The 22,494-nt window shown below is 35.5% G+C and overlaps 2 protein-coding genes, 1 long non-coding RNA gene and 1 pseudogene across 4 annotated transcripts; 1 reads left to right on the plus strand and 3 right to left on the minus strand.

The window, feature by feature from the left end:
- The first annotated feature begins 1,652 nt into the window (after positions 1–1,652).
- LOC118032616 (sulfate transporter 2.1-like) lies at positions 1,653–9,449 on the plus strand (annotated as a pseudogene).
- A 2,841-nt stretch (positions 9,450–12,290) lies between these two features.
- Positions 12,291–14,491, minus strand: LOC118031775 (protein NEN4). Of its 2 annotated transcripts, none has more exons than XM_035036276.2 (5): positions 13,454–14,491; positions 13,252–13,298; positions 13,076–13,139; positions 12,792–12,955; positions 12,291–12,688 (listed from the first exon to the last, which is right to left on the minus strand). In XM_035036276.2, the coding sequence occupies exons 1-5, from the start codon at positions 13,895–13,897 to the stop codon at positions 12,685–12,687; spliced, it is 723 nt and encodes a 240-aa protein (XP_034892167.1). In that variant the 5' UTR covers positions 13,898–14,491; the 3' UTR covers positions 12,291–12,684. The 2 variants fall into 2 exon arrangements, with proteins under 2 accessions (XP_034892167.1, XP_034892163.1); XM_035036272.2 differs by having other exon boundaries at positions 12,782–12,955.
- Positions 14,492–14,625: 134 nt separating this feature from the next.
- Positions 14,626–19,187, minus strand: LOC118031765 (bifunctional aspartate aminotransferase and glutamate/aspartate-prephenate aminotransferase). The gene is made up of 10 exons (XM_035036261.2): positions 18,757–19,187; positions 18,176–18,413; positions 17,968–18,061; positions 17,762–17,865; positions 16,929–17,177; positions 16,736–16,849; positions 16,483–16,566; positions 15,432–15,602; positions 15,230–15,343; positions 14,626–15,023 (listed from the first exon to the last, which is right to left on the minus strand). Exons 1-10 carry the CDS (start codon positions 18,888–18,890, stop codon positions 14,883–14,885), a joined length of 1,443 nt encoding a protein of 480 aa, XP_034892152.1. The 5' UTR covers positions 18,891–19,187; the 3' UTR covers positions 14,626–14,882.
- Positions 19,188–19,935: 748 nt separating this feature from the next.
- Positions 19,936–22,488, minus strand: LOC118032625 (uncharacterized). The gene is made up of 2 exons (XR_012169888.1): positions 20,899–22,488; positions 19,936–20,606 (listed from the first exon to the last, which is right to left on the minus strand). It is a non-coding gene; the product is annotated as an uncharacterized lncRNA (long non-coding RNA).
- Positions 22,489–22,494: the final 6 nt, after the last annotated feature.

Here is a 22,494-nt window from a genome sequence, read left to right on the forward strand (position 1 = left end):
TCCTATAAGCACAAGACAAACTTATGCAAGAATGAAGTAGCATTTCGGAAAAAGATATATAAACTCTTATGAAGTTCTTTCTCTTGGATCACACAATGCAGGGTTTGATGAGATCAAGAAAGCTTATAGAAGCATGGCTCTACAATACCACCCAGATGCATGTACTCCATCAGCAAGATCAGAAGAGTCCACAAAGAGGTTTGTTGAACAATAAATACATGCAAAGTTAGATAATTTGATTACTGCTAATTACTTTAATATTCTTATTGTAAGTTGTTGATTGTTCTGTAACAAGAACTTGTATCAGAATTTTCTCTGCTGCCGAACCCATATCATAAGCTAAGGCTATTTCAATTCTTTTTCCAGACTCTATTCACCTTTTCAATATTTATAGCAGCTTGTTATCCAAAAAAAGGGGTTTCTATAGCTCCTTCACTCATGTCGGATTGGAAAATCAATTTCTTTTAGAATTATGACAACTTATATTAATCAAGTGGATTGATTTATGGGAAATATTACCACATAGTAAGTGTATTGATGTATGAAATCACTATGCATATAATGTAATAAGTTATACATAATAATGTCCATGCATAAAAGATTTTATTCACTTAGTATAAATGCACAAGGACAAAAAAAAAAATGGTTTCCAGAAAATGGGGATGGTATTTTTTGGGTATTCTTTAAAAAAAAAAATTAAAATGATTTCAAATGATCTCTCATTCCTCAATCTTTTATTGGTTGATAGGCTATTCTTAAATGGGTCGTTTATTGGGCCCGGCTTGAGTTACATGCCCTTATAAATATATTGGACTCATATATTTTACAATGCTCTCTTGTTTTCTTTCTCTGAAAAATATAACTCATATATTTTTTTTTAATTATTTAGTTATAATAATAATATTAAAAATAATTTTTTTTTAAATATATTTTTTTAATAAATTTTTAAATAAAAAATATTTTAAAAAATAATCACTATCATACTTCAAAACACCTACTACAACTTTTTTTTAATAAGCAAATGCAATGTACAATTCTGCTAAAGCAGCTTTAATTTTAAGCATTGAAATTAACAGGGGCAGGCACATAATCTAAAGTTTATAGTATCTATGTTTAATTTAATTATTTATAGATTACTATACGATCAATTTATATAGAAATTTAATACAAAAAAACTGTTTATAATAAATCATTTATCGCTATAAAATTAATTAGTCTCTAACATGCCACCATATGTTAAAAAACGATTAGCTTTTCGCAATATGGAGCCAATTTTAAGTTGAATCTAATTGTGGGGAAAATAAATAGAATAATGACTAATCCCTTCATTTAAATTTACTGTTATTACATATTACTATCATTGAGCACTTATTACATCATTATATATATATATATATAAGGTGGCGGCATTATCATATTGAAAGATCTTTCTGCAGAAAATTAAAGTTTTAACTGTTAAGCAGAGGCACAGCATGCAAATATGTCATAAATATCTGATATTAACGTAAGAACTGCTGCCTTAAAAAGCAGGCAAAAGATGGAGAGTAACGCGTGGAAGTTTGTTGGGCAGGATAAAATTTATTGAAGCAACGTTCACACACACACACATATATATAGTGATGATTCTGATATTTAGGCTCGAATTAGCGTATCCCACCACTCGTTTGCTTGTGACTTAACTTATTCTTAAAGTGATCATCATTTTCATTTTCTTGTATTCACCGTACGTCACTTCTTGGTGACAAACCCAAAACCCTCTCGAAAGGAAAAGGGGAGAGAGCCTCAAGGAAACAGTCAGGATAAAGCTCCCATTGTTTCTCCTGGATTCTTTATCGAAAATCGAGAGATCAAGATTAATCAAGAAGATGTGTTTTGACATAGGTTACAATTTTAAGAATGGAAAGCTTGTTCGAGTCACGAAGGAAAGTGATCGCGATGACAGAGAGGAGGAATGCAAGGGCTTGCTGTCGAAGGAAATTGAGAGGTGGAAGAAGCAACAAGAGAGGTCAAGCAGTACTCATGTAGAAGCACCATCCGCTTCCACCACAACTCCCTCGAAGTGCAAGCATCTATCCTCTTCTTGATATTTCTCTTTCTGGTGTTGTATTTATTGATTTCCATCTCCATTTTTATAGATTTTCTTTAAGGAGATGCAATATATATGATCCCTTCATGTAAGCAAGCTTATATTGTGCGTCTTTTTTTCGTTTCCACTAATAACGATCGGCTTACTCTACAAATATGGGGATGATCTGGAAACTAATATACCGAAGTCTCCTCTTGAATGCAAAGAAAAGAAAAGAATTCTGTGTGTATTAATTTATGTGCTTGATATTAATTATAGATCATCCCTCTCTTTCTCTGATTTCTCTCGTATACATGTTTTCTTCTTTTGCAGAACCTTATCTATTCATTGACAGGCATGCATATGGTATAGAATTCTGGGGCATCAGAGGAAGACAAACAGTAGCTCCCAGCTAAGACTCTTTAGTTTCATGCAAGGATTTAGGAAATATATTTTTAATTTTTAAAATTCATTTATATATGCAAATAATTTAGTGTCGATTCAGATTTGAATTGCAACCAATTATGCTTTGTTTATATCACAATTACGATACACTCAATCGAAATTCATACTTCAGTCCAACCACTCTCTCAAAAATAGAAAGTGAAAATCAAACCCACCTGATTTCTTCTCACTGTGAACATAGAAGGCGTCCTGGATTCTTCAACCCTGCAAGTAATTAAACAATGGCCGTGGTGAGGTTGCTTATATCATAATTACATGGCTTGGCATCTCCTGTCTGGCAGGCTCTGCATGTGGGCTCCCTGTGGAAAAGGACTCCAAGAGATCTAACCATGTAGCCCACACAGAGCAATGGACCTTACATGCGCACAAGGACCCAGGATGCCATTAATTAGCCACCACTGCACTAAACATTTCTGCTGTCAACAGAAGAGAAGCATTTCATTGAAAATGGGGAAACTAGAACTTATTTCTTTAACAAATAGATGCATCTCTCAGATAAGTTGCCGTATTGTAGTTTTTAAGACATTAAGCTTTAGTATGTAAACCAAGGTATTGGCTTTTTGCTTAGAAATTAAGGATTGAATAACATTGTAATCCACCTGAAAAACTTTGCTATTTATAAGTAAAACACTGCAAATCTACTGGGGAAAAAAAAACATGTACTGTATTTGTAACACCATGAAAATATATGGATGAAGCCCCTGTGGGAGATTCAAATGCTGGGAATGCTTTAATGAGCCGTAGAACACTCCAACGTATTTGGTTGATGTTCAAACAAAGATTGATCTTTTTTTCTTTATGCATAATAGCCCATTATATGAAACTCAGGTGCTGTGGTAAATGCGTTTAATAATTCAGGAAACGCTTAAATTTTAGTCATTAAATTTAGCTGTAATATTTAAATATTTCATGTTTTAGTTATAGTCACTACTAGAGTTTGGCCCGCGCTACAACCTGGTTGTGTTAAATTTTTTAAATCATAAAAAATATAAAAATATTGCTAACGTATTCTCTAATAAAAAATACTAATCATGAACATAAACATTCAATATGCATATTAGACAACATTCTTTTTAAATATTGAACGATGTTGAGAGAATTTGTGCAGAAAAGATAGAGGAAAAGAAAAAGGAAAAAAAGAAAAAAGAAAAAAAAACCTCCACGCGACACCAATCCATGCACGAGCTGCACCACCAGTAAGGGATCGCTGAGAAGCATCCATCCCCACCAGGAAAGGTAGCATTCCAACAATTGAGGACACCACACAGGCACACACGCTGTTTAAGCGTGGTGGTGTCCTTCACATCTCACGTCATTATTATTTGCCCAAAACTACTCGAACCCATTTCTTTAGCCTGTTATTATGTGTTTAAGTTGACATATCATTTATGCAAGGTTATTCTGCAATCCAGTTTGACATATTTTTTGTGTTCCAGACTTCATAATTCTTTACTTAATTTTAGTGTATAATAGGAAGTCTCAAATTTAAAAAGCTCATGTTAGAAAATAATGTATAATTATTATTAAAGTATTTTCCAATACTTAATATGTTGAATCAATATGGTTTCTTAATTTGAAAAATAAAAAATAAAAATCATTTATATAAACACTGATCAAATTAAAAACAAAACAAGAGCTAAAGTTTTCATAATTTAGTGATGAAATAGATTTGAAATCTTTTTTTTGGATTTGAGAAAACCTCATCCATCGAAAAGTGCACTTTATGGGTTCAGGTGAGTGAGTAAAACTCTGGTTGTCCCAGGTTCTTACAAGAGGTGCACATCCTGACTCGAACTCGAGACCTGCTGTGTAGATTTCAAACTCTTTAGCTACACCTAGTGGGAGATTAATAGATTTGAAATCGTGCGCAGTCAATTTGGAATTGCAAGCTGCGCATAAGTTCATATTCTCATTTATATTCAACTAAATCATAATGGGCTCTAGTTGGGGGCTGACGTAATATGTAAAACTATGGTGTTTTTTCCTATCGAGAAAAGAAAAGAAACGAAAAGAAAAAACACTACCAGTGTTTTTGGAAAAACCGAAGAGTTGGCTCTAAAGTTTAGTTTATTGAAAATGAAATTAGTTCCTGATTTGTAAATTGTAATTGCTAGGAGGGAATTTGCATCTCTCCACTTGTTTGGCAACCTAAATTCGAAAATCAAATCAAATATTGGTCTGTGATAGTCTTTTTGTAAAGGTGAAATATACACTTTAGCATCTGACCATTCTCTAAGCATGGTGCTGAGTGAACCATTCTTTTGTCCGAATGTTGTCTTCTCCACAGGTTCAGAGACATATCGGAGACAGAGAAAGAGACTCTTCTATTTCCCCTGAGCACTTCAATCAGCTATGGCTTCTTCGGCCATTGAAACAGATGGTCAAGAAATCCTTGACCTTGAGAAAAATAGGCAGGCTGAAAAGGCTCAGTGGGTGCTCAATGCTCCTGAGCCACCTAGCTTGTGGCGAGAGCTCATGGATTCCGCCAGGGAAACTGTTTTTGCCTCATGGCAAGAGATTTCCATATCTCAAGGACAAGGATGGCCTTTTTAAGACAGTAATTTCAGTCCTGCAGGCAATGTTTCCTATCTTTAGTTGGTGCCGGCACTACAACGCAACAAAACTCAGGAACGATCTATTGGCTGGTCTAACTCTCGCTAGTCTCTGCATTCCTCAGGTAAAGCACAAGCAAGGATGGAAGTTTACACAGTCAACATTTCTAGTTCTAGTAACCGATCCCTTTACTTAATCTCAAGATCATGTAAATTTCATGCAGAGTATTGGATATGCAACTCTAGCGAAGCTTGATCCTCAATATGGCCTCTGTAAGTTTTCATTACTGAACTTCTTGGCTAGCTAGCAATCTTTGATATAAACGGACTATATATATATATATATATATATATATATATATATATATATATATGCATGCACGTATGAATTCGCTTCTCTTTTCAGATACAAGTGTTATTCCACCTCTCATTTATGCTGTAATGGGAACTTCAAGGGACATAGCAATTGGACCAGTGGCTGTGGTTTCACTGCTTATGTCTTCGATGGTTCCGAAACTAGAAGATCCTGAGGCTAATCCAATTGCCTACAGAAATCTTGTTCTTACCACAACCTTTTTTGCAGGAATTTTTCAAGCTGCATTTGGACTATTTAGGTGGTTCGTTAACAGTTGTAGTTTTGCTGGTTGATGTTAAATACTTTAGCGCCATAATTTTCCTTTTCGGGAATATGCAGGCTGGGTTTCCTTGTGGATTTTCTCTCCCATGCTGCAATTGTTGGGTTTGTGTCAGGGGCAGCCATTGTCATCGGTCTTCAACAAATGAAAGGACTACTTGAGATTGCTCATTTCACAAATAAGACTGATGTTATCTCTGTAATGCAAGCTATTTGGAGATCAGTTCATCATTATGTACGTATGTTATTTTCCGTAAATATTTTCCTCGCTCAAAGCCTATTAAATGCTCATACTAATATATATTTCCATAGAAATGCCAATTTATCCTTTCGTTTTTCTATTTTGATCACAGTGGAATCCGCATAATTTTATACTCGGATGCTCATTCTTAAGTTTTATTATATTAACCAGATTTGTGGTAAGTCCTATTCGCAATAACTTCAATTTGTTCATGAAAGCTTGCTTCTTTTTTGTTTCAATATCATTTATGGGAACCGAATTAGCTGCCAAAAGCACCACTGGAGACCAATTTGGTCACTATTGGCAAGCTTAGAGTCAACCAATTTCGTTAGAATAAATTATTTTTATCCGTATAGGAGCCCTGTATTGATGAATTTCGTTTCCGAAGATCAATCTTTACACTCACAAGAGATTGTTCAACGAGTTTTAGATGACTAACTTCGATGCTATAGACTCCACATCACTGGAGACGGAATTCATAATTTTGGTCGCCAAATGTTCTAGAGACCACAAATAGGTGACAAAAATGGTCATTTGGAAATAATGTGGTCAGAGCCTTTGGTGACCAAAAACAGGGTGTTCGGCGACCAATGATTTGGTCATTGGAAACTGATTTTTGCAGTGATAGCTGATTAGTAATATATCTTGTTGCCGTTATTTAGTCATTACAGAATGAAAGACTTGCTGATTCTTGCAGGGTAAAAGGAACAGGAAACTCTTCTGGCTGCCTGCAACTGCTCCTTTGATTTCTGTTGTTCTCTCAACTCTTCTAGTTTATCTGACCAGAGCTGATAAACATGGGGTAATGATTATAAAACACATTAAAAAGGGCTTAAACCCAGGCTCAATCCATGAGTTGCAGTTCAATAACCCACACATCGGAGAAGTTGCTAAAACTGGACTTATTGTCGCCGTCATTGCGATCACTGTGGGTATCAAATAGCTCAAGTCCATTCTCCATGAGAAGTACACTAAATCAACATTACTCACTTTCATTCTATATATTCTGTTGCTATGTCGAATGCAGGAAGCAACTGCAGTAGGCCGATCTTTTGCATCCATAAAAGGATACCGCATCAATGGAAACCAAGAAATGGTGGCCTTTGGATTTATGAACATTCTGGGGTCTTTCACTTCTTGCTATGTAGCAACTGGTTAAATTCTTCTGATAATTTATTCCGTTTCTGACATTAATCTAGATTTGGATATTTTCTTACATGTATTAACAATTAAAACCATGTATGTAGGTTCATTCTCGCGCAGTGCTGTAAATTTCAGTGCTGGATGTGAAACTGCCATGTCAAATATTGTGATGGCCATTACTGTGATCATATCTCTGGAATTGTTCACAAGGCTTTTGTACTTTACTCCCATCGCAGTCCTTTCTGCAATCATTCTTTCTGCTTTACCAGGGCTCGTTGACCCTCATGAAGCATACTATATATGGAAGGTTGATAAGCTAGATTTTCTTGTTTGTATTGGGGCCTTCTTTGGGGTATTATTTGCATCTGTGGAGATCGGTCTTCTAGCTGCGGTAACGTTTGCTTCTGCTGTTAACTTCGCATGCATTAATTAGTGTGACCTAGTAAAAAACAAACAAATTAACCCACCACCTGGTTAAGTTGGGTTAAACCCGGTTAAAAAACCATTGGTTATTTTAGTTTTTTTCAAAACAACGAGATTTTAATTTTTTGATTCTATTCGCTGCAAGTTGTAGAATTAGAACTATCACTCAACTATGTAGCTTTTGGTTGTAATTTGTTTCGTGGCTCCTCGTACAATAAGAACGTGGTTCACCTAAAAGAGAAGTGGATTTGATGCAACGATCATAAAAAGAGAATTTGGTGAAAAGAACCAAATGATCCCTACACAAAAAAATTCGAAAAGTTGATTCACTCGTTGCCATTAAAGATATATACCATACAACGCTTCGTAATGTCATACATCATGCCAGTGGGTGTGGCAAAACAGTAGCCGAATATAGTTTGTATGTCTGGCGAAATGAATATTTAGCAATACATTGATCTAGACCACTACAACATTTCTTGTCTCAGAATCTTTTTTGAGTGCGCAGATGAAGAGGGTAGGAGAAAAGCTTCGCTTGTTAATTTGAGCTGATTTGTTGCGTTTCAGGTTATAATATCTTTTGTGAAGATCATTATAATCTCAATCAGACCAGGCACAGAAGAACTTGGAAGACTCCCTGGAACTGACATTTTTTGTGATGTCAATCAATATCCTATGGCTGTTAAGAATTCCAAGGCTCTCATAATCCGTGTTAAGTCTGGTTTGCTCTGTTTTGCAAATGCCAACTTTGTCAAAGAAAAGTAAAGACCACTCCTCCCTATAATTTATATATATATAATGTACAAGGAAGGACTTACGATTGATTCCTGTTCATCTACTAATCTGTTGAAGGATCATGAAATGGGCAACGGAAGAGGAAGAGAACGACAGTAAAGGGAAAAGGACAGTTCAAGTTGTGATTCTTGACATGTCCAGTAAGTGACTACAGGATAAATCAATGATGTGTTCATCCTAGCTAGCATAGTTATAAAACCCGGTGACCTGGAATTCAGCCCGGAACAGGTTTTATTTTGAACAAATTTTTTTTTACCAAGACAATATTATATCTAAGTTTTCTTAAGAAAAAAAGAAAAGAAAATCATAATCCGGTTGATTTTCAACTTGCAAGTCAATCCATCTAACCCATGATCATACCTCACATTGGGTCTTATAACTATGCTAGCTAGTATTTTTTGTTTTTCTTTATATATATATATATATATATATCTGACATAGCTATTTGTTTCATTTTTTTCTGTGTTACAGATTTAATGAACATTGATATGTCGGGAATAGCTTCCCTGTTGGAATTGCAAAACAATCTTGCCTCAGGTGGAATGGAGGTCATACAATGATTGATGCGAACTCGCACTCCTAGCTAGTATGTATTTTTCGTGATGCAAATTCGTTGTTCAAATTTCTAATCGTGGACCCTGTTTTGGTTTTGTCTCTCAGCTAGCCATAACAAACCCTAAGTGGCAAGTGATTCACAAGCTAAGGCTAGCCAACTTTGCGACGAAAATGGGAGGAAGGGTCTTCTTGACAGTCGGCGAAGCTGTGGATGCGTGTCTGGGCGCCAAAATGGCTGCTGTTTAAGCACGTGTTTTCATAATTCTGCTAGCTTTCGTCTATCTTGTAGGATCTAGTCCCTCTTACAGGGATATATAACAAAGCGATGCTTAATTTCCTCTCCTCCAACCCTAGGAGTTCTTGCAGGTCCAAGAGGGAAAGGCAAGCAGCAATTTGTGCTTCGGATGGCATTAAGTTGTGATTTTATGCATTAGACTATGATTTAAACCCTACCCTTTTGTCATGCGAAATGAATTATAGGTTTCTAAGACTAATTTCAAACCCTGAGTTTGGATCGAAATGGCCCCATGGATCATACTTACGGTTCCTCCGGCTGTCAGGATCTTCTTTTTTTTACTCTTGAAGTGCCTCAAGTTTTCCATTTCACCTTTACAGCCTTTAATTATTTGATTAATTTGGGCCAAGTAGTGATTTTACTATCGCATCGTATCTACATGATATCATTTTAAGGAATCCATATGGCATGAGAATGCAACTGTGAATCAACGACTAATTATCTGTAAAGATTTTCGTAATATTTGTTCTTTGCATGACAATATATACCAATTATAAAAACTATTAGGTATTTTTTTGCAAGATTATTTGTTCTGTCTATGACAATACTCTTCGCTTGTTTATCAATATTGCTTCCAACTGAAACGGAATTTGTCCTCCATTTCTTTCATGATTTATAGATTTATAAAGCTAAAGTAACTCTCTAGCCTGCCCCCCTCTCTCTTTTTTTAATTTACAGAAGTTAAAAGCAATAATTATGTATGTTTAATTTGAATAAACACACCTTAATTTGCTTCTTCCAAGAAGTATCCACATATATTGCATCTCAAGAGTTAAGTGGTGATTGGTGGATGCTATTTACCAGTAATAATACTCTTCTAAAGATTGAAAAGCAATATTGCCTTTCTCTTGTTATCAATGACGTCTACTTTTTCTGATTCCCACTCAGTTGCCCTTTCAATGAATTCTTTTAATTTCAGTTTTGAACTCTCCAAAAAAGTTGCCATTTTGCCTCATTATTGTCTAGATTTATGGCGATGAACTCGGAAAACTTCAAATTAGATTTGGAATTTCCCCCATTATAATTTATTGGGGTCAAGTGTTTGAACGGGCTATTCCATGCATGCTTTCTTGCAAAAACAAATCTCTTGTCAGGGTAGTAGATTCTTAAATGCTTAAATGAATAGATTGTAGGAGGGAAACAAACTATACCAAAGAGAACGAGAGCTTAAAAGAGTGAATATTGTGTGTTGTTATGATGTTCTCTTTGTGGTCCTGAGTTGCCTTATGTGTTTACATATTTATATATTTGGATCAAATGAGCTTGTCTCATGGTGTATGGAGTGGTGGCAAACACCGTATAGAGTAATTATGAAGAACAATTGTGGAGGTGCTGTTATGAAGGGAGGGTTAGGCGCCTTGCGCCTCCGAACAAATGTTAGACAAAATTAAAGTTTGATGCTTGTGGTGGTCTCTTGATGGGGTTCTTCATAAGTACATCAAATTCTGCTGCTTTTGTTATTACATTTACTGGGATCATTTACAGCCGGATGATGATGATGAATTACTGTGGCATAATTAAGAAATGTAAATATGTAATTGTCAATCAATGAATAAATAGTATAGGTTTTTATGCAAGATTTGTCCCGAATAACGTAAGTACTCTTGAACTAGTTGAAATTGAAATAAAAATAACGACAAATAAATGTTTGGAAATATAAATAATTTAAATAATAATTTCTTTCTGTTTTGTTATATGACTTATTCTATGGCTGGTTCTTTAACTAATTTAGCTTGTTTATCATAAATGCTTAAAATTGAAAAGGAATGCCTCTTATGTCACCTTTCTTTTGTATTCGATCGATAATGTCCCTTTTGTGATTCCCACTCACTTTTATCTGAGTCAATTACTTGGCCTTTCACTTGATTTATTTATTTTTAGCCTTGAACTCCAGTCCAAAAGCTTGTCATTTTACCCAAAATTTGTCTGGTTTTATTGCATCTTAAAACCTTAAGGTAATGAAATGAATACCTCAACACTTCTTTTTCGCCTTCGACCGTGTTAGAAAATGACATGGAACGTGTAACAAGTTTTATCTCTAGAAGAAATTTGGATGCGTCAAACAGCTTTCTTGATAAAAATATTCATAACTTTTGATTTAATTATTGGATTTAGTTGAAGTTTTTTCAAAAAGTTCTAAAGACCCTATTCCCCATAAGAGTGCGAAGGTAGCTTCATCTCTGTTCATGAATATGTGCAAATTCAACCTAAAGGGATTGGGTTCCGAGTGAGAGAGAGAGATGAAGTGAAAATGTATTTGAGTGAGGGATGTAGAGAAAAACAATAGGTGAGGGAGTTAGAGAAGGAGAATGGGAAAATGTATTAGGATTAAATAAATAAATGAGTATTTAGATTGGACCGTGCTGGGAATGGTGATCTCTCTCATTGTAAACAGTATTTTTCCCTTCCGAATTAGCTTATGTTAATATAAAAGGAAACCAAAAAAATTGGTATGAAATTGAAATAAAAAATAAAAAAGGAAGTTGAAATTTAAAAAAAAATTAGTTGTGACTCAAAATTTCACAAATCTATCACAAAGAAAAAGAATTTGAAAACAAGATTTGAGAGCACTGAATCTATGCATGTAAGAGCATGATAGCATAGCAAGGGTGGAGCAAACCTCGAGAATCTAAAAAAAATTGAATGGCTTCTTGTGAAAACTCTTTCAGGACTTTCCAATGAATTTCCTTCGGTGTTAATTCTAATGAAGCCAAAATCTGGAGCAATCCGAGAGATGAACTTAATTTACAATCCCCAATAAATTGCCGAAGGTGCTGGCGTTGAGTTCATATTCATTGCTAAGAATTTTAAAGAAATGCAGCCAAAATTATAGAATCTGCCGGCTGATTACCATCGAATTTTTTATCCTGATGAGAAGTGTAACGAAAAACTTCATTGGTACTTGGAAGAAAAGCAACAAATTACATTTTAGGGATGGATTCCAACGTCGAAGATTAGTATATCCTTATGAGAAGTGTGGCGAAGAACTTCTATCCCCAGTAGGATTTTGATGAGCAATAACTATATTTTTATATTAGACACAAGTTGAGTTGCTTGAGAAATAAACTGGTGGATCATTGAGAAATAAATAAATCAATTAATTGAAGGAAGGACAGATAATCTTAGTTACAAAGATTAGATTTATGCTCTTCCAAGCTGAACCTTAAAGCCATTAGCCACTTGACATTTACAAGTCCCCAATTTCAAGCTGTCTGTGGAAAATTAGATTAACCAAATATATGTTAACAACCTTCTTCAGCATGGCTTAGTAAGTTGTTCCCATTTGTGATGATATACCACGTTACTGGTAAGGCTGCCGTTCTCTGCTATCCATGTGAACTTTCTTGTACGTTTCTCTTGATGCATCCATCTTTACCAAAACAGAGAAAGTGATGCAAAATGAGCAGTAAAACCCTTGTTTCTTCGCTCATCTGAGCAAAGAATGAGAATGCTTGAGTATATTGTTGAGAGATTTTGTCTCCTGGGCTTTACACAGCAATTTTCTCACTCCTTCTGTCATCTGTTTTTCAGGCAATTCATTTTCATTATCAGTTCATACTTCGTATTACAGGTTGGACAATACTGAACATTAAAAGCAATGAACAAATCAAACCTCTCCCAACCTTCCCCTTGTATAGGGAACTGCTCTTTGGTATCCAAGAGTAGTTGGAGGAGATTTTCGGCTATTTTCTTCCCTGCAGAGAAGTTTTCCATTACTTCTGCTTCGAGTTACCACTGTCGAAGGGTTGTGCCATTTGCCATTCATTACACTTGGAAGGCTTGATTCCTAAATCCATTTAGAACTCCAAAATGTTAACTATGATGTGTATATAATTTTATAAATACTTAAGGAGTGTGTCGTAAGATTAATTGGATATACAGGGATGATGAAGATTTTCAAGGTTACCACGAATAAAACCGCTGCACAATGCTTCAAGACCTCCAAGTTCATACGCGCATCTTCAAGACTCCTGTTTAATGCAGTTGTAAAACTATGATTACAAGTTTCTTAATAATATTGGTCCAGAAAAAAATGTGAAAGGACACACACGTACACCTAGTTTAGACAAGACTTATTCATACCTGTGTTTTTGCTGGCCGAGCCCAAAATAAGCAGCCAAAGTTGCCATCTAAACGTAAAACAAACAAATCAGGATATCAAAAACATCATGAAATTTTGTAAACACATCACGAAGCTGCGCTTGTAAGTGCAGATCAAATGATTGCTCAAAATTTACTACAAATGCTCGATATAAATAGAAAACGGCTCAAATTTGATGCATACCTTCATGTTACCAGCTCTTCTGCCAAATTTTTCCGTCAGAACTCCTAAAGAATCAAACATTCCAACAGGCATTGGTGCAGGCCGACCAATCTCTGCAAATGCCTCCTTAATTCGGACACAGTCAAATCTTTGGATGTTATGTCCAGCCCATATTCTACCGTTCAAAATGGTAAATATTTTGTCAGCAACTTCCTCGAATGCAGGCGCATTTGCAACAGCTTCACGAGTTATCCCATCACATCGACCAGACTTCAATGCAACAGCAGACAAGTCCTTAGGTCTTATGAGTGTGCTATAACTATCTAGCTCAACAAGTTTCCGTGGACAAACTATTATTGCACCAAACTCCAGTACCCAGAACCGTTGTCCAGCTTTATTGGGCACCGTTGTTTCTAAGTCGAAGAACACAATCTCTGGTGTGCTTACAGGACTGGAGGCCTCCATTTCTTGTTTATTTGTATTGGTATATCTGTTTTTGGTTAATTCCGATTGTCTTCATTGTGTTATAAATAGTGGGGTAATAATAACAGAGGGCCCAAAAGGTCCAGGATGAAGGAGAGAATTCTTCACATGTGAGATTGATTGTCTTGTAGTTCACGTCAGGAGCTTAATTAGGCTTTCCATGGAGTCGTCTTTGTTTCTTGATGGTGTTTTGAGGAAATCATTTCCCTTTGGACAGGTGCATCTTGTTGTAAGGAAGGACAAGAATTGCCTTCTCCGAAACCTTTATACGAGACCCGTGTAAAAAGTTGTGCACTTTTTTTCACCCACAAGGCCATGCAAATTGAACGTGTGGAAACATTTGAAGCAAAGTTTCCTGCCAAGAAAAGAATTGATTCCCCGTTCCCTAATGCCATGAATCTTTTCTAACCAGAAGAAGGAAGACAACTAGAGGACGCCAGTCATGTAAATAACATAGATTTTATAGTCCTCGTTCTCTTTGCCTCGATAAAGACAGCAAGCTATACCTTACATATTAATGATGCCAGCTAAGTTGCACCTTTATTCCTCCCTGTCAAATATTGGACCAACCCAACAAGAAGGCTTCCTTTGAGCCTCAATCCAAGCTTTTCTAGTGTTATTGTCTCTTTGTTTGTTGAGCATATTCCTGTATACATGTATGACATGTCTTGCCATTTCCTACTAACTTAATGAAAGCGAGCTTGCCACAATTGAGAAACAATCTCACTGAATAAATACGAGACAAATATCATCCAGTTACAGATGCAACAATTTATGGTGGAAAGCAAATACTGTACAGAGACACTGGAATTCTTCCACATCTTCCCTCAACAAGGCTAGTGCAAAACAAATGATCATAGCAAACAAATGACCCTCAATGAAAACGGTATTTTATTTGTAACAATCAATAATAAAGTGCCCATTTTCTTAATCCCTAAAAGAGTACAACAATTGCAATTCATCTACATTAAACAGGGACGGCAGACTTGAGTGGGAGAAGCGCTGTCTTAATTCTCTCTACAGCTGCCTGTAGGGTGGTCAGAGAAGCTGCATAGGATATACGTATGCAGCTGTCATCTCCAAATGCAACCCCTGGGACTAATGCAACCTGTAAATATGCAAGCACAATCAAATTATAAAGATCTTAAGTAGTGCAATAACAGCTGCGTGCCATATTACTTAAACTGTAGCTTCAAGTTTCAACTGCATCATAGTGTTATCTAAAAATATTCAGCTTTCACAACATTGGTGAGACGAGTAGTGAAAAAGTGCCAATCAAAGGTAAACAGGATAATCTTCTTTAACAATGGATACCTGGGCCTGATCAAGCAGGTAACGGCAAAGGGCGTCAGAGTCGTCAATTTTACCAAACCCTTCAACCTCTGCTCCATAGTACGAGCTGAAATCAATGAAAAGATAAAATGCTCCCTGCATGTAAAACCAATTAGAATTAGAAGCTGATGGAATCACTAGGAAAATGGGAGGTCTTAAGTGTATAATAACTGAAAGGCAGTACCAGAGGTTCCGACAACCCAACACCTTCCATTTCTCCAAAGCTTTTAATCAAGAAATCTCTCCGCTCCCTGAATGCTTTCACCATGGTGGACACTGCTTCCCCACCAGCATAGCCCAGTCCTAATGCTGCAACTCCTGCCTTTTGCGATATGCTGCTGGCACCTGAGGTAAACTGGAAAAATATAGCACACAGATCAACTGGAGCTTGTACAAAGTCATTGTTTAGATCACAAGCATTACAGGAATAGGCATATCAATGCATTTTGCAAACCAACAAGGCAAGACACGAAAATTCTTAATGAAAAGTAATAATCATCAAGAGTTTCAACTGCAGCCCCATGCAATCGCCAGTATAGCGTCAACATTTACCAGGCCAAACTGGGCTATGAAAGCAAGTATGAATTATAGATTGTTATTGACTTACAAGTCTTTCTCATGTCAAGCACTTTTGTGATTAGTGAGGTCATTACATATTGACGAGTGCTTAATCTGTAAGACAGATTGTGAGTAGAGGTCACAGGAGTATTGATTTCTCTCAAATGCTTTTGGAAGATATAAAATGGCATAATAAAAAATACAGACTTGACAATTTGGATTGGTTACCAGGTGCAAGTTTCATTTTGTGTCTTGTAGGCTTTAATCACAAAACAATCAGCGAAATCTGTCCATCTAAATTAGCCACTCATCTGCTTCTTTAGAACCCTGAACATCACCTTACCCCTTCCAATATTAACAAACTTTCTTTCCTCTGAGTGTCCAAACTATCTGAAATAAGTTCAGATTGGCCACTTCTACCCTTGCAGAAAAATCACTACTATTTGATTGACAATTGAAGCCTATTTGAACCAGCATAGTATTTGGATGGTAAAAAATCTATGCGATTTTGAGATCTAACTTCAAAACATGACATGCAAATGGATAAAATACTGGAAAACTGGTTGTAACAATCACAAGTGATGCTTTGGATAAACAAAAACTTCAGCGAATGCATGATGGACTCAATTCATTTAAATTTCTGCAGATTGAAGGCTGCAAAGTGGGTCATAGAATACCTGGCTCTGTATCTTATTACATGCAGCAACAAAGTGCTTAGGGCCAGCAAGGTACCCAAGTCTCCAACCAGTCATTGCAAAGGCCTGCAAATTTCCCACTTTTTAAATGTTACCTAACTGAATGAGGTAAACTGCTTCAGGTTTTATTTACAATCACAACCACATCAAATTATGCATAGCATATCATATTATTGATGACAAGAACACAAAAGCAGATATTTAGGACCAATAATCAAATGTAAGATTAAGCTACCTTAGAAAATCCATTCACTGTCAAAGTCCTTTCCCACATGCCGGGCAAAGATGCAAAGCTTGTGTGAGTAGCAGGTGCATATATTATGTGTTCATATATCTCATCAGACAAGACCTGAGTGAAATACCAAAGAAGTTCAGCATTTAAATATCAGGAAAGTATAGGACTTGCAATTAGGATTCATTAATCATACCAGAAGCCTAGGATGTTTTGCTACAATTTTTGCAATCTCTTCAAGCAATTTCTTAGGATAAACTGATCCTGTTGGGTTAGATGGAGAGCAAAGAATCAGCAGCCTTGACTTTTCATTCAGTTTTGATTCAAGTTGCTTTGGGTCCAAGAGAAAATTCTCAGAGATTGATGTTGGAAGAATCACCGGGGTTGCATCAGCCAGCCTTGCCATTTCTGGATAACTCACCCAAAATGGTGCTGGAATTATAACCTGAGGGTAAGACAGTTTTTATAAATATGAGCTAACTTCAGAAATTAAACAGCTTCAATGGTAATGAGCTCCTACTGTATTCAATTAAGAACAAGACTTTGATTGCCTAAATGAAAATAAATGCAATTTTCACAGAATATGTAAACAAATAAGTGTAACACATGCTCAGTAATCCCATTTCTTTCACACACTTGCCATTAGGCTATTAGGCTGACAATTAAAGACATGGTAAATCATCCTGAAGCCACATACAAGCAATTTCATTTCACACATCAAGATTCTCTCATCTTTATTTCTTTCCTTCACCTTCTCTCTCGTCTTTTTTTACTATGAATTTACACTGCATAGGCATTTTAGATTTGACTGGATGTTTTTTTAAAAAAAAAAATCTTATAAAATTTAGAAAACCATAGATCTATATTCAACAAGTGTTAAGTTGATCCGGGGTTACAGATACAGGTAGCAAATGCTACACACTGCCCAACATTCAATTGTAAAAGGGCAGCATTCCAATACCAATTAGTTAGTAGCAGAAATGCAGAATAACACCACAATGCTGATTATTTTGAAATAAAAAACTTCACCTCATCGCCAGGAGAGCAAACTGCAAGTATCGCTTGATATATACTCTGCTTGGCACCATTACTTACTAAAACTTGGTCAGGTTTATAAGATATACCATTCTCCTCTGCCAAAAACAAATAACAAAATCCATAAAACAAAAAATAAAATGTTAGAAATCCCAACAGACTAGTGCACAAACACAAAACTGCTTAAAATATATATTTACCCTTCAACTTCTGACAAATTGCAACTCGAAGCTCCTGTGTACCAGCATTTGGAGTGTACCTTGTGTGACCTTCACGAATAGCATTTATACCAGCCTAACTTTTGCACAATAATAAAAAAAATGCAATCAGTTTAAGCAACCGGAATACACTTCAAAGCATATCACAGACATGAATCAAGCACCAACGAGGAAAAAGAAAACGAATCACCTCTGCTATTACAGCTGGAGTATCAAAATCAGGCTCTCCAGCAGCCAGGCGAATAACAGGGACTCCAGCTTGTGCAAGCGCAGTCGCCTGGTCAGTTATGGCCACAGTCTTTGAAGGTTTTACAGCAGTCACCCTTGGACTCAAAGAAATATCGACTTGCATCTCCTCAGACCTACTTTCTGCCTTCACCACTACACTTAATCTAGACAACTGTGATTGTCTAGCAGCCTCCAATGGTCTATCAAGATACAAATTACAAGTGATCAGAAAATAATTGAGATATAACATTACCAACAACAAAAGGCACAAAAAACAGAAAGACCACAATAACTTCCAATAATATTAGTACACTAAACTTCACATAACAAAATTAGCTAGCTCTTAAATTTAATGTATGAACATGGGCACATTTCCTTGTATAAAGAAGCTGGCTTTATTAGTCAATATCAACAACCATCTCCAGTAAACACGAACTAAAAAGCAAAGCAAAACAAACCCATTTTCGCCAAGTTGTAACACACAACTATCAATACAATGATGATTAGTTGCAAAATTGAATGGAGACAGAGGAATTGACTCACTTGAAGTAGAAACAGTGAGACCCGGAATGGAAAGAGACAGATCCGGAGGGTTGAGAGTGGGAACCCGGATTGGTTCCGAGAGGTTGGTGGTGTCTAAAACCAAGACGGGAAATGCTTGAAGTTGAAGCAGCCATGGGTGACGGAAGGTTGGCGTTTTAGTTGGCGGTGGTAGTTGTTGGATTCTGATTCTCTTTGGCTTCCGTTTTATAATCTACATGCTTCCTTTTGTTGTTTATTTATTTTAAGGTGGAGGAAGGGTGGGTTGGTAGGAAATGGACAACTGGGGGGTTGTTCGCGACATGAGTGGGGTTCCCATTTGGAAGACAAGTAAACCATCTGGGCCATTCTTTATTTGTGGGTCTTCAACGCAAAAGTGGGTCTACGGTTGTGATTGATCGATGGAGGTTGGCAAAGTAGAGATGTTCGGTGAAACATGAAAGGATTCGAGAAATTCGAGGGAAAAAGAAAACATGAGAGAAATCTGAGTGGACAGTTGAGTTATATATTTCGAGTGAAGAACAGGCGTGATGGGAATATGATTATGGTTATTTTTTAAATAATTTTTTTTATTAAAATATATGTTAATAATATTTTTTGATTTTTTAAAAATTATTTTTAATATCAACATATTAAAATAATTTAAAAACATTAAAATATATTAATTTGAAGTTAATAAAAAAATAAAAAAAATTTAAAATTTTTTAAAAAAGCTTTTAAGGCAGAAACAAATTATCCAAATCTTCAAATGTAGATTCTTAGTTTATTTTTACATTTCAAAATGATTTCAAAAAACTTTAAAATTTTTATATTTTTTTTATTTTAAATTAATATTTCTTTATATTTTCATGTATTTTAATATACTAATATTAAAAATAAATTTTAAAAATTAAAAAATTACTGTTTTAATATATTTTTAAATAAAAAATATTTAAAAAACCATCTAAATTCCATGTTTTTTAATCCCGAAAAGCAATGATGGGGCCAGTGGTGAGCATGCAATAATACTCTTTTATGAAATTTAGGTTTGGGCCTGCTCTAGCCACCTACCAACTTACTACTTGTAGTTGAGATGGTTGTTGAGGAATATGAATACATCTTTGGTACGCTGCCGTTCTCATGAAGTGCATTACTATTTGCTAGTTACAGAATGATGGCAATGTTCATTGGTGAGAAGCTCAATTTCTATAAAAAAAAAATCATAGAGATTAAATTATCAGTTCGACAGATCGAGATTTCTCCAATGTTAAGGCAAAAGGAAAAGAAGGTCAGAAATTCTAACTTGAGATTGCATCGACAAAATTATGTGCGAATTGCCCTTTTGTTTTTGTTTCTCTCCCCAACTAGACAGAAGTTCTTGGAATCGATCCCCTCTTGCAGCATAAGCATCGTGCCAAGACACTATGCAGATAAAAATTCCAAAGTCGATACCCACACAATTATGCAATCAAGTCAAAGAGTATCCTCACAAAATTAACACTCAATAATACCCTGCTTCCTTCTTCAAAACAGCTAATATAGAAGCCACACTTAGTAAATTGCTACTGTAAATTATTTGAGTTTTATATTGGTAACACAAGCACAGCCTCACTCTAGCAAAGATGTTCACCTCCATCACAGAATATGTTAGGGGCTTTCTGGATTTTCTTCTGGGCTCATCTGGGATATACTGCCTTTGATTGTTCCCCTTCCAACAAAACTTCTACCTCCACCTCCACCTCCACCGTAGCCAAGTAACTTCAAACACACCATACTCCTTACTTTGCAAGCAAGTTAGTATCCAATCACAAACAGTTGTACTTGATTTTCTTTTTTCCAATATGCAAAGAAGATGCACAGGGAAGTGACACTACCTAAAGAGAAAATACAAACACCTCAATGAAACTAATGATTTTCAACCAAAATATAATTTTGGTGCTCTCTTGTTGACTTATTATGTACTGAGGTTCTGCAAATCCCACTGTCTCCTTACAGGAGTATTACTTTGTCAATCATGCATCAGGATGAGGAAGATCAAGATTATACAATCTTAAAGTGGTGTTGCATCTCACATAGAAAAGCATCAAAACCATTGATGTGTAAAACCTCATTCTCATTATTTTTTATTTGTTCTTAGCAAGTACACCAGCCTAAAAAATGACTCACCAGCATGGCTCCAACTTCATTCCTCGCAAGCTTGAAGCACTTTGACAGCTTGTCCTCTGAGTTTCCCACTGTGTGGAGTAAAATGCCAGGCATACAAAAGTAGATCATAAGCCAAAGTTCTAAGTTTACACAATATGACAATTCAAGCCGGGTTTATGTTCAATCTGAAAAATATAAAAAGTTGCACTCAAGCATTTGATGTCATATATAAGAACAGGAAGAATAAAAATAGGCAAAATACAACTGTCTCCAAGAAAAAACTTTGTGCTAGTTCTTGGTTTATGGGGTAGAGTTAGCAAAGTATCAGAAGGAAAGGTTCTAGGGGTCTCGTTGATCGGTTGGTTAAAATACTTGTAGTTTGTAAAGGTCAACCAAGACGAGACAAAAAATTACAGAAAAAGAAATATTATTGCTAGCTAAAAACATTTACAAACATTTGCTTGATATACTTCGATTTTTTGTTCTGCCATATAAGCATCTTTGCATATTTATGTCTCGTAATACCAACAATAAGTCTAGATTTTTTTTTATACAAGTTGGATTTAGTTTGACATGATGCCTCCAAACAATGTTTGGCGCATAGGTGAGGGCTTGTTTGTTTCTGCATTTCAAAAGAATTTTAAAAAATTTGAATTTTTTTTTTATTAACTTCAAATTAATATGTTTTTAGTATTTTCAAAATCATTTTGATGTGCTGATGTTAAAAATGATTTTTATAAAATAAAAAAAATCATTGACATGTATTTTAGCACGAAAAGTTATTTAAAAAGCAACTGCAACCACACTGTCAAATAAGCTCTAAACAAGACTGAATATAACACTAAACCCTACTTGTATTGGCTTTTGGAACACACATTAAGAAAAAAAATTGTTCCATCCCATACCCAAATTTCTATCCCACCTCCCCTTAAACAATCTTGACACATATTATCAATCACATTTGCTCACCAAACACACCTTAAGAGTGTGTTTGTTTTGATGAACAAATGGACAGAACAAAATTATAAAGGTGAAGGTTGTCCTATATGGAAGTTGAGACAAAAATCTCGGTGTGGAACATGACAAGTTACATTTTCTTTTGACTCATATGCATACCAAACACCAAAACAGCTAGAATTGTCTTGTCTAATTGTTTAGTCTCATCTACCAAATGCTACATTAATGCACTACATTCAACTAAAAACAAATTTGTTTAATATGCTTTTAACCATCCTCTTTAATGCACTAATCTAAATTATAAACAAGTTTTGTTCATAAGAAATTCTTCATCTGAGTGAGGTCTACTTTGCCTCAAGTAAGAGAAAAAAAAAATACTTTTAGTAGCTTTCTTTGAAATTGACAAATAAAATAGTTCTAAAGTGCAGCTTGGAAATATACAAAGGCGTTAATGACGAGGCATAACCAGAAACCCGCGCATGCAAAGCAAAGTCTTGAATACATTTCATGCTAGAAATTAAAAAAATAATATATTTTGTTTGTTCTTATGGTTCACTAACTAAAAACTACATGATGCATGACAAATTTTGATTTCCTACTTGCAATAGTTTAATAGTAGGCTTAGATACAAAAGAAAAGAAATTAAAAGGTTTGAAATTT

Source organism: Populus alba, chromosome 5, assembly GCF_005239225.2.
Source record: "Populus alba chromosome 5, ASM523922v2, whole genome shotgun sequence".
In the NCBI taxonomy this organism is placed as follows: domain Eukaryota; kingdom Viridiplantae; phylum Streptophyta; class Magnoliopsida; order Malpighiales; family Salicaceae; genus Populus; species Populus alba.

Bases quoted from the DNA above. Each gene is read 5' to 3' on its own strand.
- LOC118031775 (XM_035036272.2), bottom strand. From the start codon at position 13,897: ATGGAGGCCTCCAGTCCTGTAAGCACACCAGAGATTGTGTTCTTCGAC. The intron at 12,956-13,075 runs GTAACCTTGAAA...AAATGGATTTAG, and splicing joins GTGCAGCGGTTTTATTCGTG to GAATCAAGCCTTCCAAGTGT. The intron at 12,689-12,781 runs GTTTGATTTGTT...CCTGAAAAACAG, and splicing joins CAAGGGGAAGGTTGGGAGAG to ATGACAGAAGGAGTGAGAAA.
- LOC118031765 (XM_035036261.2), bottom strand. From the start codon at position 18,890: ATGGCTGCTTCAACTTCAAGCATTTCCCGTCTTGGTTTTAGACACCAC. The intron at 18,062-18,175 runs GTGATTCGTTTT...TGCAAAAGTTAG, and splicing joins CTCCAGCTGTAATAGCAGAG to GCTGGTATAAATGCTATTCG. The intron at 17,866-17,967 runs GTAAATATATAT...TGTTTTTGGCAG, and splicing joins AATTTGTCAGAAGTTGAAGG to AGGAGAATGGTATATCTTAT.